The following is a 16,930-nucleotide window of genomic DNA, read 5'->3' as shown; positions in this document are numbered from 1 at the left end:
ACTTTTACATATTTACACTTTTGCCTCAAAGCTCGGAAATTAAACTTCATCCTATTTTCTTATGTTTTATGACATTCTGATCATTTTCCCCTTCTATGGCAACATCAAATTCTCACTCTAACATGTACTTATGAACATTAGGTATTTTTATTGATTATGTCGTTTTACTCGTTTTCACGTAAAATCGCTTAGAAAAAGTTGTTTAACACAATTTCAAGCTTTATAATCTACCATAAAACATCAAAATAAACACATTTCACCTATGGGTATTTTTTCAAATATAAACCCTAGGTTAAATTATTGCTAGAATAAGCTTAATCAAGTTACCGAGACTCCAAAAACGTAAAGAACATTAAAAACGGGGCTAAAATGGACTTACAATCGAGCTTGGAAGCTTTAAAAACCCTAGCTATGTCTTCCTCATGTGAAATTCAGCCACGGGGTTGAAGATGGACAAAAATTGACTTTTAATTTTGTTTTTAATTCATTTTAATAACTAAATGACCAAAATGCCCTTAATTAAAAACTATGGTGTTTTATCTTCCTTTAGGTATTTTTGTCCAAAATAGTATAATGGTCTAATTACTATCCAAGGACCTCCACTTTAAAAACCCATTACTCACAAGTACTTAGTACCTTTGTGAACTAGAACACACATTTTACAACTTTTACAATTTATTCCTAAATATCAAATTGGACCCTCTCTCGATAAAATTTCTAAAAGAAATTTTCACACAATCATGAAATCATGCCATAGACCTTAAAATGATAATAAAATAATTATTTCTATCTCGGATTTGTGGACCCAAAACCATTATTCCGATTAGGCCTTAATTCGGGATATTACAAGAACCCTCTTAAAAAATGATTGAATGACTAAGCTTGTAACCTTGTTTCGTACACAAAAAGGGTGTAGGTTTATACTTGATCGGGTTGGGGCGCACCCTCATGATGTAGGTGATGTGAAATATTTGGACTGCTTGGGCCTTTGTATTAACCTACAAATATTTTAGTCCAACACGAAATTTATTTTTCCCTACAAAATATATTGATATAAAAGGATAATTTTAATCAATTTGATTTGATTTTAATCAAATTAATTCGATTGCTGCTTTAACGTAGATTTTGCCTACATTTCTCCAAGTACTGTAGGAGTAGTCAAATCTATCTCAACGTTTAGTAAAAACTCTATTCTTCTTTTTTATTTTAACTTTTGTTACGAGTTTGATTGTTTTTCGTATTTAAAAAACTAAATATAAATTATTCTATTTATATTTTATTTTATATATTTTTATTTATTTATTTTATTCGCTAACATTTTTTGTCCAACTGCAACTATTCTTTGGTGATAATGTTGAACGGGTATTATAAGATACCTATCCTACCATTTAATTAATCTAGTCAAGCAAGTAATGGTATTGTGAACTCGAGCTAAACACGGTCATTCACGCGAACCAAATATGGTGTCAATGTCTTACATTCATCTTATATAATAATCATATTTTATTTTTATATAAATTTAAATATAGTAACAATTTCATTATATAATTTTAACATTTTTATGAAGAGCAAACTATCTCAATAATCACAATGTTTTAATTTTGGTCAAAGCTCAGTACTCACTGATATAAGTACTCGGTTAACCCATGATACTAATTTAGTCAGGGGTTTTATAAATATTATAAATACGTAAATTTGGTAAGAGAAAACATTTTATGTTAAAAGTTACATTTTATGTTAAAAGTTATCTTTTAAAAATTTAATCATGAATTATTATTATTGTAGTAGTAGTAAAATATTTGTTTATAAATTCATTAAACATGTGTTCAATTCTTAAGTATCTTAGTTTTAGTTCTTTTATTTAAAAAAATGTAGAAGTATGAAAAAAAAAATAAAAAAAAATCATCAAAATAATAATAGTAACCCTTTAATAAAAGGGTATATTAATCTTTTCCTACTGCAGGTACATATGAAGAAATGATCAAAAGGGCTGTGTCTGTCAGAAAATTGGGAGTTCTTTTCATAATGCATGACTACTTAGTAGGTGAGTTCCCTGCAAATATTAGCTTGGCTCATTATTGCCAAGATAATGATTTACTTCTTCACATCCATTACGCAATAACTAAGTTGGTACTCGGTTATTCCGTAACACCAATTTAATTATAGATTTTATTAATTGTATAAGTAATATATTAACTTTAATTAATATATGAATTTTATATGCAAAAGACATTAAATTCAAGTTGAAGCTTAAACTTGAATATATATATATATAAATTGATGAATAAATTTAAACAAACTCGAGTTTAAACTTGAATGTAAGAATGTAAAAATAATTTTTTTTATCAAAATGGAAAGAATCAATTATATTGGAGCTGAGCTTAAAAAATATCTTAATTTAAAATTGTGCCCTAATAGACATTTTTCTGTTGAAATAAGACTTTTCATCCAAAGCAGCACAAAAAGTTGAAGCTATTCCTAAAATATTAAATTATTTATGCCGTATGTATCCTTCTAATAATCAAATGTAGCCAAGCATGACGGCTGAAACTAGTATAATCGATAAAAGTTGAAACTGAAGCTCGAAAATTATTCTGGATAGATCCCCAAGTCTTATCCTTTGATACAACCTCTTTTGAAATACAGCAATAATTGAGATATTTTTCAAGCTCTTTTTGGAGTCTAGCATGGCTACCGTTTTCAAAATTCAATATAACTGAAGTTGCTCTACTGAAACTCCTTCACTTTGGTTTTGCAATTTCGAGGTCCCCTGTTACTAAATTTCAAAAAATGGTGTCCCAAACCATTGATGTGTTGAAGAACGAGCTGCCTCTTGAGCAGGAGCTTGTTGTTTTGCCTGAAGATGTTGTCACTGGCCTTGTTCTTGTCGATATCATCAATGGCTTCTGCACTGTCGGTGCTGGAAACCTGGTAAAGTGCCTGACCCTTGAACTATTGATATATATTTTGTTACAAGTAATCGATCCCATATTCTGGGATTCGATTTCACATATGTTAGATGCTAACTTTAAAAAAACAATAGTTGAATCAATTCGATTAAGTTGTGATGTAATAAACAATTCCCTTAAACTACACACGCATGTATATGTATATGTCGAAGAGGATATATGCAGGATTTGCTTTGTGCATTGAATCAGGAAGTTTATAGCACTAATATTATGGGTTTTAGGCCCCAAGAGAACCCAACAGACAAATATCAAGAACGATCAGCGAATCAGTGAGGCTGGCAAGACTTTTCTGCGACAAGAAATTGCCTGTTATGGCGTTTCTTGATTCTCATCATCCTGACAAGCCCGAGGATCCTTATCCTCCTCACTGCATTCAAGGCACCGATGAATCTAATTTGGTTCCAGGTGCCTACATATATATATTTTTACTTCTCCCTTTTTAGCTTTATATAACGAATTTCTAAATCAAGATTCTGCAAAACAAATAAATAAAATGCAGCTTTGCAATGGATACAAAACGAAACAAACGTGACAATCAGGCGGAAAGATTGCTATGATGGGTATCTGGGTTCCATGGAAGCTGATGGTTCAAATGTTTTTGCGGATTGGGTGAAGAACAATCACATTGAAGCTGTAAGAACTTGTTAGAAGATTTTTAGTAGAATATACTAGTGTCAAGAATGGTTTTACATTGCAACCCTAGTGTGGAGCTTGTTTAATCAATTGTTGGATATGATGAATTTATATAAACAATGATTATGATGGTTGCAGATATTGGTAGTAGGGGTGTGCACAGATATATGTGTGCTGGATTTCGTGTGTTCGACATTATCAGTGAGGAATCGAGGATTTCTGGCTCCGCTCAAGGATGTTATCGTGTATTCGCGTGCCTGCACAACCTTTGACGTTCCTCTTCACATCGCCACAAACACTAAAGGAGCTCTGCCTCACCCTCAGGTATTTCGTTTCGTAAAATGTCCCATATTGTTACATGGAAACAAGAGATCCCCACACCATATGCATCAAGAATAACTTGAATGCTGCTGCTTTTAATGTTGCAGGAATTGATGCACCATATAGGGCTTTACATGGCAAAAGAAAGGGGAGCCAAGATTGCAAATGAAGTCTTATTTGGTGCTTTAAAATAAGTTCATAAGCTAGTAGGAGGCCTGAAATAGGGTATCTTGAATTTAGAAGCTCGAGTTTCTTTTGGATAGAGATCAAGTATGTATGAACTGTTAAGTTGAACATTTTTTTTTTTGAGCCTTGTTAAGTTGAACATTTACTCTTACATGGTGGGCCTTAAAAATTATAATGCCGTGTATTTGTTAATAAGCACAATTATCTCTCTTTCTGACTTTATCTCTCTGTTTCTAAAAATCTCTCCAACTCTCTTAGTCTGAGCTTATCCACAATTAAAATAATAATAATATATGTAAACTAGTTTTCTTTTCCCTTACGGTGTATGGATTAATATTGTGTATAAAATTAATTTAAAAATAAATTAAAAATATTTAATTAATTTTTTTTAAAAGATGAATGTTTACTATATAAATAAGGGAATTCAATAAGGGAATTAGTGAATGGTTGAATTCAAATGTATTTATTTCAAATAAAAGTAATAAAGATTTAAAATATTGTGTTAATTTGATTCATACCTATTCAATTTTAATTTGAAAAAAAATGTTTATATCGAAATTGAAATTTTAAATTAAGTTATGTTATTAAAAATGGAAATAAGAAATAGATTTCTTTTGGTACTTTTTATATCTGCTTTATGGTTCATGTTTGGGGTTTGTGGCTATTTCTCTCAACAATGTTGTCTCCAAGATTCGAAAAATGGCTCGAGTAATTTTAAACAAAAAGGGAATAGCTTATAGGTTTTGGGCTAAAACAGTTCACATTATTGTTTATGTCATCAACAAGGTTCACATAAAGCTAAAGACTTGCATAGCTCCATACATGAATTATGGCATGGTAAGAAACCTAATATGAAATATTTTCATATTTTTGGCAGTTTATGCTATATTCTCAGGGACAGGGAATATTAAGGTAAATTTGATGTAAAGAATGATTAATGAATCTTCCTTGGGTACTCAGATAGAAGCAAGACCTATAGGGTCTACAATAAGCATTTCAAGAAGATCATGGAATCAATTAACATTGTGGTACAAGATGAAACAACTCAAAAGTTTGCTGATGATGAAGAGGAACGTGGGGCACAAACAATGCCTAAAATTATACCCATTGTTTTTTACACGAAAAAGGTGATTGAGTAACCTGACTTAGAAATCCATGAAGTCATAGATGTTGATGATATTAAGGATTCTGTTAATGTCAGTGAAGTTGTAGCAAGAATAAAAAAGAAGCATTTCGTGGAAGATGTTATAGGTGACCTTCAAGTAATAATCCGTATCTATTAATGCAAGTCATGTGCTATGGGAATTATCTATAGGTTTTCTTTCATAAGTTTGTAAGTAATAATCCGCGAAGATTATCTCTCAAGGAAGTAATTGCATGGGAGTCTGAAAGACAATCATTCAAGGAAGAATCCGCGAGTATAATCCACAACAATGTTAAACTTCTATAATTCAATATCTCTGACTATACATAAATGAAATCTCATAAGTGAAAGCTTTATATGTGCAAGATCGTGCATAAACCGATTATGAAACTCCTAATTTCAAGTCACCGGTGATAGATCCAATGCAGTTGAGCAAGCTAATTTTTTATCCAAAATGCGCAAGTAAATAAGTGATGAGGTCATTAAAGATAATGTGCCAAGTACAAGTTGAGCCAATTTGTGCAATGTTAAGACTACGCCAATGAGATTGGTGAATTGTTCTAGTACAGACAAGTCAAATATGAATTCAAAACCATGAAGTACAAGCATACTGATGTTGTGCTAATACAAGATGGACAACTCACTAGATTCATTCGAACTTACCTATGTTATTATGAATTGCAAATATAGTGGACAATTCAAGGATTCGAGGAAGGACCATGCCAGAATTTACCGAACTCAAGCAGTCATACTTCTTAGTTGTAATATGCATACAATGGAACGACCTATAGAGCCTTAGGGTCAGAGTTGATTGTAATTAAGTTTGGTCATAGAACATTATTTCCAAGTCTAAGTAAATATTTCAAAATCGTTAAGCTAAGATTGTAAAAATATTATATTAAGGGGATATAGTTGTATTAAATTCATTTGGAAAAGTCAATTAGTTATCTGTGCTATAAATGTTTTTATTATTAAGTTATTTTGACATTTGGAATGTGTTTACGAATGTGTTAGTTAAATTCAGTCATAAGCGTAGCACCCTATAGTCCAGATCTGGCAATCAGATTGGGCATGAGGTGTTATAGGGGAGTAATGTGGTAAAATGATGGTGTTATGATGGGCATGAGGGTTTTTTTTTGTGCAACAATAATCACAAACTTAGAGTTCTAATTCTCGATAATTTGGTATGATGATTCTTTTACTTTACTCACTCAGTCTAGTAATCTTGTACACTTGCTCTTACATGTTTTGGAACTCGTTAACAAGCTTGTACTTAATGATTACCTTAATGAAGAGTGTTTAATTAAGAGGGAGTTACTTAGGAGGAGATTATGTAACTGTGATAATTTTTTCCCTGTATGTGTTTTGTTCATAAATTGCCAAAGGGAAAGATTGTTGACACATTTGAAAGTAACGTTAATTTTGTGGCTATTTCTTTGGTTGAAATAGTGACCACAACTATAAACAATGTTTTATTATCTTACTTGTCTATTTTAAAGAGTTGGCAAATTTTAGAAAAAAAGTATTGTGTTAACTATAATGGAATAATTTGGACGAATTAGAGCTTAAAACATGAAGACCAATTGAATTGAAATTGAATACTTGAAAATTGGTTTCTTATAGATTAAGTAACGTTACTTGCAGATCAACTAAAGACATTTCTATAGTTAAAGACTTTGGATTACATCAAGACTCTTATGGAAATATTATCTTATGCTGATTTTTAGTCTTACTTTATAAAAAAGTGATTAGATTATCTATTATGTAAACAAACCTTAAGTTTTGTCTAGGTTAAAGAGTAACTGAGAGATTAAGAGCTTGATAGAGCACAACTTTGTTCAAGTTAGGAATGTGCATGTGTGCATTATTATTGTAAGCAATAAGGGTCCCTTAAGTTGCAGAGCTAAGCTTTCAAGGGGGAAGCTTAGTGGGAGATTCATCTAGTCTTTGTGCAATAGTGAGGTCACTAAATTGGTAAGCGTTAGACCATTGTTAGGACTTAAATAATTGGTTGTATTATGAGAAAGACAGTGGATCATTGCTTTGGGCAAGGCGCCGTAGACGTAGACTAAAGTTGAACAAGGTAAACAATCTCAATGTTCTTTTTTATTTTCTATGCACTTTTAATTTCATGGTTGAAACTGTGGCCATAGTTCTAAGCACCGTTTTAGCCATAGCTTCTATTTGCAAAGCGAATAACCCCTCGTTTTATAATGTATTCGTCCTCCATAGTAACAATTAGACTAAATATCGCCTTTGCAACATCAACTTGTCACTTTCCTATGCCTTTAGCTTTAATTGGTGGTTCAACCTCATTTCCACTTGTTAAAAAATAAAACGTCGATAATAACAATGTATCGCAAAGAAAAAAAAAAGAAAGAAAAATAAAGAACACACAAATTTTTAAGTGGAAACCCTTTCAGGAAAAACCACAAGCAAAGGAGAAGATAATTCACTATGTCGAATTTGAATAAATACAAGAGGAGTAAACTATGTCTATTTATAGGCTTGTAAAACCATATTCTAATAGAAGGAGTGTAGTAAGGTTGAAACACCTTATTCTAATAATATCAAATAGATGAAGTGTAATAAGGTTGAAAAACCTTATTCTAAAATAAAATAAAAGAAGTGTAGTTCTATATGGATCTTACTTTTATTTTATTTTACCATTGTATTTTATTTTAATAAGGATTCGGGTCACTCAATTCTAACAATCTCCATCTTGACACGAATTCTAAATGAACAAGTTCTTTATCGCGAACTCTCAACGAACAAGTTCTTCACCTCTTCTATAAAACCCCTTAAGGTTTAACTTCAACAATGAACACTAACCAAGTCTAAGCAATGCTCAAACCTAGTTATGGGAAGTGACTTAGTCATCATATCTGCAAGATTTTCATGAGTACTAATTTTTCTCACAACAATATCACCACAAGCAATAATATCACAAACAAAATGATATCGAACATCAATGTGTTTTGTTCTCCCATGAAACATTTGATCCTTTGTAAGGAAGATAACACTTTGACTGTTACAAAATACTATACTGATTTGAAAGTCTTCATTGAGTTCACTAAAGATCCTTTCAACCAAATGGCTTCTTTACAAACCTCAGTAATCTCCATGTACTTAGCTTTAATGGTAGACAAAGTGACTGTAGTTTGCAAAGTAGCTTTCCAACTGATTGTACAACCTCCGATTGTAAAGATATCTATCAATTTCTCCAGCAAAATCAGTATCAACATACCCAATGAATTCATCTCTAGTTCTTCCAAATTGTAAGCAAACATCAGTAGTACCTCGTAAGTATCTTAAAATCCATTGAACTACTTTTCAGGTTATTTACCAAGATTCACCATGTATCTGCTAACTGCACTAACTGCATATGATAAATCTGGACGTGAACAAACCATAGCATACATAAGATATCCGATTGCACTAGAATATGGAACATGTAACATGTACTCAATCTCATCATCTGATTGTGGAGACAAAGCCGATAAAGTCTGAAATGGGTTGGTAAAGGAGTACTAACAGGTTTAGCACCTGCATATTGAACCTGCAAAGAATTTTCTCAATGTACCCCTTCTAACTTAGGTACAATTTACTTACTTTTCTATCTCTGAGAATCTCCATACCAAGTTTCTTCCTTATTGGTCCCAAATCTTTCATCTCAAATTCTTCACTTAGTTGGGCTTTGATCTTTCTTATCTCTATTTTATCTTTCGGTGCTATCATCATGTCATCAACATAAAGGAGTAGATAAACAAAAGAACCATCACTGTTTTTCTTAAAGTAAACACAACTGTAAAAGCTACTTCTTTTGAAATCATGAGAAGTCATAAAGGAATCAAACCTCTTGTACCACTATCTTGGTGACTGTTGCAAACCGTAAAAGGGACCTTTTCAGCAAGTAAAACATAGTCCTATTTTCTGAGACTGTAAAGCCTTCTGGTTGTTGTATGTAAATATCTTTTTCAAGTTCTCCATGCCAAAATACAATTTTTACATCTAACTGCTCAAGCTCCAAATCATGCATGGCCACAACACCGAGTAAAGCTTGAATCGAACTATGCTTCTCAACTGGAGAGAACACATCTGTGAAGCCTACACCTAAAATTTGACTGTAACCCTTTGTAACAAGCCTTGCTTTATAATTGGGTTCTTCAACTCCTAGAGTCACTTCTTTCTTTTTAAACACCTATTTACAACAAGCAACCTTTTTGCCTTTAGGAAGCTTCATAAGATCCCATGTTCTGTTTTTGTAGAGTGATTCTATCTCCTCTTGCATAGCAAACATCTATTTTTCTGAGTCTTTACAGTTAACCGTCTTAGAATAATTAGATGGCTCTTGGTTTGCATCTATATCTTCAACCAAATTTAAAGCATAAGCAACTAGATCAGCCTTGGCATGCTTGTTTGGAGGTTTAATCTCTCTTTTAATTCTGTTTTTGGTGATAGAGTATTGTGGTAAAGAAGCAACTTTATTCTGAATTTATGTACTGGCTTAAGGATTCGACTCTGTTGTAGATTCTGGATTAATCTGATGCTCCACCTACTTTTGTTGTTCTTTATTGGAAGAGTCTTTAAGAGATAAGCTAGGTAGCATAACAGTTTCATCAAAAATATCTCTGCTAATCATAACTTTTTTATTTTCAGAACACCATAACTTATTCCCTTTTACACCAGCTTTATAGCTAAGAAAAACACATTTGATGGATCTCGTTCCAGTTTTCCATTATTAACATGAGCATTCGCAGGACACCCAAAGATCTTTAAATTAGAATTATCAGCAGGATTACCAAACCATACCTCTTGTAGAGTCTTTTTCTCAATGGAAATAGATAGAGATTGGTTGATCAAAAAACATGCAGTAGAGGCTACTTTGGCCTAAAACGACTTTAGTAAGTTAATATTTGGCAACATACATCGAACCTTCTCCAAGATCATTCTATTCATTTGTTCTGCAACGCCGTTTTGCTATGAAGTATGACGAACTGTCAAGTGTCTCACGATCTCTTTTAACTTGCATAGTTCATTAAACTCATCAGAACAGAGCTCTAAGCCATTGTCTATGCGAATGTGTTTTATTTGGTTTCCCGTTTGTTTTTCAATCATAGTTTTCCAAGAATTATATGTAGAAAACACGTCGCTTTTCTGCTTCAGGAAAAATGTCCAAACTTTTCTGAAAAAATAATCAATAAATGTTAGCATATAATTAGTTCCACCTCTCGAAGGCACTTTAGATGGCCCCCACATATCAGAATGAATATATTCCAACATTCTTTTCGTGTTATGGATTCCTCTTGAGAATCAAACTCTTTTTTGCTTCCAAAAAAACACAGTGCTCACAGAACTTTAGTTTGCAAATTCCTTGCCTATCAAGAAGTCTTTTTTTTGCTCAATTCTACCATGACATTCTCACTCATATACCTTAGGCACATATGCCAAAGTCTAGTAATATCATCATCTAGCAAGGAAACGGAAGTGACAGCTGCATCACCAGTAACAGTAGAACCTTGCAAAACATATAACTTTGCAATCTTTCTCTGCCCTTTATCACAACGGGGGAACCTCTGAAAATCTTCAAAACTCCACTTTCAGTTCTGTATTTGTACCTTTTTGAATCAAGAGTACTCAATGAAATCAAATTTCTCTTCAATTCTGGAATATGTCGCATGTCATTAAGTGTTCTGACAACTCCATCAAATATCTTAACTTTAGTTGTTCCAACACCTGCGATTTTACACGAAGCATTATTTCTCATCAAAACAGCACCTTCGGACACTGTTTTGTAAGTTATAAACCAATCCCGATTGGGACTCATATGGAAAGTGCAGCCCGAATCAAGGATCTACTCCTCGTTCACTTTAGAATTATTGACAGAAGTGACTAAAAGTTTACCGTCACTATAGTCTTCTACAACATCAGGTTTACCGAATTTTTCTGATTATTTTCTCTTTTGATTCACAACCTCCCTTTTGATCTTGTTCTGTAGCTTAAAACACTCAGATCTAATATGCCTTTTCTTCTTACAGAAGTTACAAGTTTTACCTCTATTTGAAGACTTCAATCTTCCCTTAAATTTACCATGAGGATTTCGTTCCTGTATCTTTCTACAATCATCATCAACATTTCGATTTTGTCTCTCACAAACAATGAGACTCTTTCCTTGAGAGCCAGGTTTAACCATAAGATACTTCATCTCATCAACTATGAGAGATTCGCGACTACACAAAATCGTGTCTCTAAAGGTTGAATAAGACAGGGGTAACAAATAAAGTAGAATCAACCTTAGATCTTCCTTATCAGACTGAACCTTTATGGCCTCCAAGTTTGAGAGAATTTCTTTAAACACTGTTAAGTGTTCGTGCATAGACGCACCTTCCTCCAAACGATGAGCATAAAGACGATGCTTCATATGCAGCATGCTGGTTAGAGTTTTCAACATACATATTTGTTCCACCCTCTTCCATAATGCAGCAATAGTCTTCTCCTTCATCACATCTTGTAAAATTTGTTAGACAAATGCAAATGTAACTGTGTTAACGCCTTTCGATCTTTACGTCTCTTCTCTTCCTCCGTTAATGTCGAAGGCATTTTATCTATCCATAGTAGGGCATCCTCTAAGTCTGTTTGCGCAATAACTATCTACATCTTTATCTGCCACAACGAGAATCTGGTGTTGTGATCCAACAGCAAAATTTCATATTTTAAAGATGCCATTACCGTGATTGAGATGAACAACCCGAAAATTTTGATACCAAATTGTTAAAAAATAGAACATCGATAATGACAATAAAAAACAAAAAGAACATACAGATTTTTACATAGAAACTCTTTTGGAAAAAAAATCACGAGCAGAGGAGAAGATAATTCACTATGTTGAATTAAAATTAATACAAGAGAAGTAGACTATGTCTATTTATAGGCTTGCAAAACCATATATTTAAAGTTGAAACACATTATTCTAATTAATATCAAATAGATGAAGTGTATTAAGGTTGAAAAACATTATTTTAAAATAAAACAAAAGAAATGTAGTTCTATATGGATTTTACTTTTATTTTATTTTACTACTATATTTTATTTTAATAAGAATTCAGGTCACACAATTCTAACACCACTAACTACACTCCACCACTCTTTTCTTTTCAGATAAAACTTATTTAAAGATTCCATGTGTTGTAATTGCTCCTACTCTTTTCTTTTCAAATAAAACTTATTTAAAGACTCCATGTGTAGTAATTGCTCCTACTAAGCTTTTGAATTGCATTAGCTTGTATACCAAATTCTGTCATTATGAACTTATTACTTTGTTGTGCTACCTTAGTTATGTTTGGTCCGAGTTCAAAAAGTAATTGTAACCCCAAACTGCAAAATCAACACCACCTTCCTTTAGAAGTGATCTTGGATCACAAATTTGAATTTCTCCCTATAATTAAGCTAGTTGACATCCGTAATAGTCTTGTGCTGCTAATTAACCAGCTTTGATACTTCTTAACAAAGCAATCGAAGAAGCAAATATATAATAGCTTGAACAATTAAAAGGGGGAACTAAATTGAAAAGAAAAAAAAAATTACTTGGATGCCAAGGGATCAATATTACCAAAACTTTAAGAAAGCATATACTTGTTTATTGCTTCCACGCACACCACTTGCTTAACACTTCAAATGCATAATGAGACATTCACAGCCTATTCATAGGCTTTGAAAAGTCTGTTTAAGTAGTAGATATATATATGTATGTATATATTTTTTAATTGTGGATAAGCTTAGATGATGAGACTTGAAAATTTTTATAGAAACAGACAGAAAAAAGAGGGAAAACGAGAGTCGGTGAGCTTGTCAACATTCATTCCACTTCATTTTATATTTTTTCACCAAATGCAGACACCAAGATTCCTTTTTCTTCATCTTAATAAAAATGGAAGCTGGTGGAGTGATCAGAAATTGCTAACAGAAAAGGGCACAAATACTTGCAAACACAAACACAACGAACTTGTTCTTGTGGATGATTCAATATGATAAATCAATACAGTTTCTATTTTCATCTCCATTTATCAGCTTCATACATTGAGCTGCAATTAGTACCTGGAACTTAAGAAGACAGGTACTTAAGAAGACTTCTTATGTAACAAGGGATCAGAGATGACTTGGGGTTCAAAGTCTGGTTTCAGATAACTGGCAAGCGTATCTGCATATAACTCATATCTTGCAGTCATTCGGAACCCCCATTTGTCTTTCAGTTGCCTACAGAGGTTAAGATCCATATCTGAGATCATCAGTCCATCCTTATAACGGGAGAGTGATGGTGTGCAGGAAGCATCAGGTGCCGAAAAATGACTAGATCCATAGAAATGGCCAAAATCTGGATGTTGTGGCTTTCCATCCCCTGAGGTGAATGGGTTGGGGAAAATCTCAGTCCCTACACGATTGATTGACCCAACAAAATAACTGTTTGCTATTGCAGCGTTACGTGCCTGTAATATAAAGGAATAATATGTCAAACGCCTTGTAGAAGACAGTTCAGTGGTAGGCAGGCATTAACTGATATAATGCTAACAACTGTATCAAAATGTCATTTGCACTTGTAATATTAGATAAATGACTCTCTACTAAATCAGTATCACATCCAATCTTTAGATAGTTAAGTATTATATGAAATGGGGGTAAAGAATAACCTCAATGGGCCACATCGGTTCACTAAGTTCACCGACCGTGGCTGATGGGTTGAAAACGATCTCAGCACCATTCAAACCAAAAGCTAGCCAATTCAAAGGATGGTGCCTTCCATAACATATATTAACAGCAATCTTCCCATAAGCAGTCTCAAATACAGGATGCCCGGTATTTCCTTCCATATAATACGTGCTCTCATTGAAGTCCCCAACTCTAGGAATATGGTTCTGCCAGAAGCCAGTCATTTAAGCAAAATCAATAAAAATTCCAAGGAACATAAACCCAAACCCAGATAAACTACTGCATTTACCTTACGGTGCTTGCCTATTATGTTGCCATGATTTCCAATTATAACAGCAGTATTCCAGAGAGTCTCTCCATGATTTATATCCCTCTCAAGAATTGAGCTTATAATGACCATGTTATACTTGCGTGCAAATTCCTGAAGAAACTGTGTAGATTCCCCATTAACAGGTTCTGCAAATTCACACCACCTCTTTTCTCGTGTACAGAAGGCAAATGGCATCATCCATGCTTCCTGAACTTGCATCATAGATTCATTAATTTGCATTTTCAGAATATTATGCATCGATCAATAAAATTGACCATACCTGCAAGCATAGTATGTTGACTCCTGAAGCACCAGCAGCATCAATTATTGGTCCCAATTTCTCAAAGATAGCATTTTTCTGGTCTGAAAAGGGAGCAGTGGTTGGGAGAGCAATGGAGTTCTGAATAAGACCGACCCTTACTACCCGGGGTTCTCTTAACAACTCTTGGTCAGCAGAAAATTTGAAAGCCTGGAACGATTTGAAATGAAAAAGCACATATAACTGCCTTCTACAATATACTTGTATTGAAATGACAAAAATCTACGGAGATAATAGCTACAAGTATGCTCAGGTCCGGTCGGTGAGAGAATAATTTTGTAATGAGAAAAGGGATGTTTTTCAACCACTTAGATAAGAGCGGATTGAATGAAAATCAACATATTTCAAGGAGATTCTGGTAGTACTAAAATTTTACATTAGAACTATTATAACCAAATGTTCAAATGTATGAACTAGAAACTGGAAAAGGGGGAAAATGGAGGAAGAAAAATATTCCATACAAATATCAGAACATATGACATAGATTAACTAACCCTGCCTAAAGATTAACATAATCTTCAATTGCAGTCAAAATGCATGGTAGTGCCTTGTATATCTAACGTGTCCAAAACATATATTGTTCCTTCACTTTGATTGTTTTATAAAAGTATTATGATTTCAGCCAGGCCAACCTTGTGGTTATTGTTTTCCAATATTGATGAGCTAAGATGATGGATCTCTATATCAACGAATCGTTATAATGCAGTAATGTTGGATAAATAAATAGGCACCTGAAGATCAAAATCATGTTTTGAAGAGAGGGCTTTAGCTGATTCAGGTAGAACAATAGTTTCAAGTGTTTTCCCGCAATTCAGCCCCAGAAGCAACCGGCTGACTTCCTGTTAATAAACCATAACAAAATTCCAAAAGATTGTTACATTCATCAGCAATAAGATCAGTAGATTTTGACTTTTAATAGGCAAAACATGTTACTTGTTAATGAGATAAACTGTTTACAAATTCTAGGATCGACTGCAATGATCATTTCAGTGGCAAAAACTGACCAAAATGACAATAACCAATCGATTCATAGTAGACAATTTGAACTGGGGTTTCCTTTTTCATGATCAAATTTGCTTTTACAATATATATATATAAGAAAAATAACAGGAAAGATTGGATTTTTTTGCCCAGTGCATGGCCAGATTAAGAAAAACAAAAATACCCAATTAAATCAACAAAGTGAAGACAGATAAATTACAACCTGGAAAGCGGGAAAAAAGAAAAAGAAAAGACCTGGTAGATTTGAGGCTTAAGATTTGCGCTCAAGAGGTGGTGAAGCGAATTATACCCACAAATTGATCCATCTTTGAAACTTTGCTTTTCTTCTGTGCTTCCATTTTCTTTCCCAATTCCATCAGTTTTCTCCATTTTCGGATTCCCTCAATTATTGCTCCGAAATCAAAACATTGAAAAGTGGTTGAACCTTCTTTTCTTTAAATGATATTAGCTAACGTATCACTCTGACTCACTCACTGATAATCTTTTTAATTAAATATGAATAGTCAATTACTGATCGTTCGATAATATGAAATCTAACGGTCAGAGCTGTTTTTAGTCTGCGGACCGCAACTCGATGAAATAAAAAATGGATACACAGCTATCAGAAAACAAGATGGATACACAAGCATAACCGTCACGTGTCTGTAGTTCCATTCGACAACCGACAAGTGCCAGTGAAAGTTAACCGCCGGCCCAAAAGGTGAATTTATCCCGCCCTCGCCAACCAACCGCTAAAATCCGCAACCGGAACTATAATATAAATCGGGTAACCTAGACTGCCATTAATTCATTAGTAAATTTATATTTTGATTATTTAATTCTAAAATGTTATAAAATTATTAGATTATTCGAAAATTTTCATTCAAGTAATTAAAGTATTTGAAAGTTTTTATTTAAGTCGTTTAGCTATCAATTTTTTTTTTAAGTCTGACTAGCGAACTCCAAGTACGATTTTACAATCGGCATGGTAAATCAATACACATCAACTAGTAAAAGAACATACCGTATATTCAAGTTGATTTGTTAACTAGTATCAGAGGTCAAAGAAGAAAGTTGTTTATATTTTGATTCACGGATTTGTGACATTTAAGGTTATGAGTGAGAAAGAATTTTGGGTAAATATATTTTGATATCTTTAGGAGTTCCAATAATAATCAACAAACTTTGATCATGGTCCTTTTATAAAAATACATACGTGTATTTTGGATCATTTTATAATCTTCCTTCAACTGTTATTCACCGAGTTGAATTTACCACATATGTTCAAATCATTTCAATTTATATAAATATTTATGCAAACATATTGAACAATTTCTCACGAAAAAGATAAAGAGAACGAAAAC

General features: G+C 33.1%; 2 protein-coding genes across 2 annotated transcripts; one reads left to right on the top strand and one right to left on the bottom strand.

The window, feature by feature from the left end:
- Positions 1-2,395: 2,395 nt before the first annotated feature.
- On the top strand, positions 2,396-4,331 carry LOC107928947 (nicotinamidase 1). The gene is made up of 5 exons (XM_016860260.2): positions 2,396-2,931; positions 3,191-3,374; positions 3,469-3,602; positions 3,741-3,926; positions 4,031-4,331. Exons 1-5 carry the CDS (start codon positions 2,791-2,793, stop codon positions 4,115-4,117), a joined length of 732 nt encoding a protein of 243 aa, XP_016715749.2. The 5' UTR covers positions 2,396-2,790; the 3' UTR covers positions 4,118-4,331.
- An 8,901-nt stretch (positions 4,332-13,232) lies between these two features.
- Positions 13,233-16,168, bottom strand: LOC107928954 (beta-ureidopropionase). Its single transcript, XM_016860273.2, has 6 exons — positions 15,822-16,168; positions 15,317-15,424; positions 14,547-14,735; positions 14,246-14,473; positions 13,938-14,162; positions 13,233-13,736 (listed from the first exon to the last, which is right to left on the bottom strand). The coding sequence occupies exons 1-6, from the start codon at positions 15,954-15,956 to the stop codon at positions 13,371-13,373; spliced, it is 1,251 nt and encodes a 416-aa protein (XP_016715762.2). The 5' UTR covers positions 15,957-16,168; the 3' UTR covers positions 13,233-13,370.
- Between the last annotated feature and the right edge of the window lie 762 nt (positions 16,169-16,930).

Source organism: Gossypium hirsutum, chromosome A12 (assembly GCF_007990345.1).
Source record: "Gossypium hirsutum isolate 1008001.06 chromosome A12, Gossypium_hirsutum_v2.1, whole genome shotgun sequence".
Lineage (NCBI taxonomy): Eukaryota > Viridiplantae > Streptophyta > Magnoliopsida > Malvales > Malvaceae > Gossypium > Gossypium hirsutum.
The sequence above is the reverse complement of the archived record's forward strand: the minus strand, read 5'-3'. Positions and strand labels throughout refer to the sequence as shown.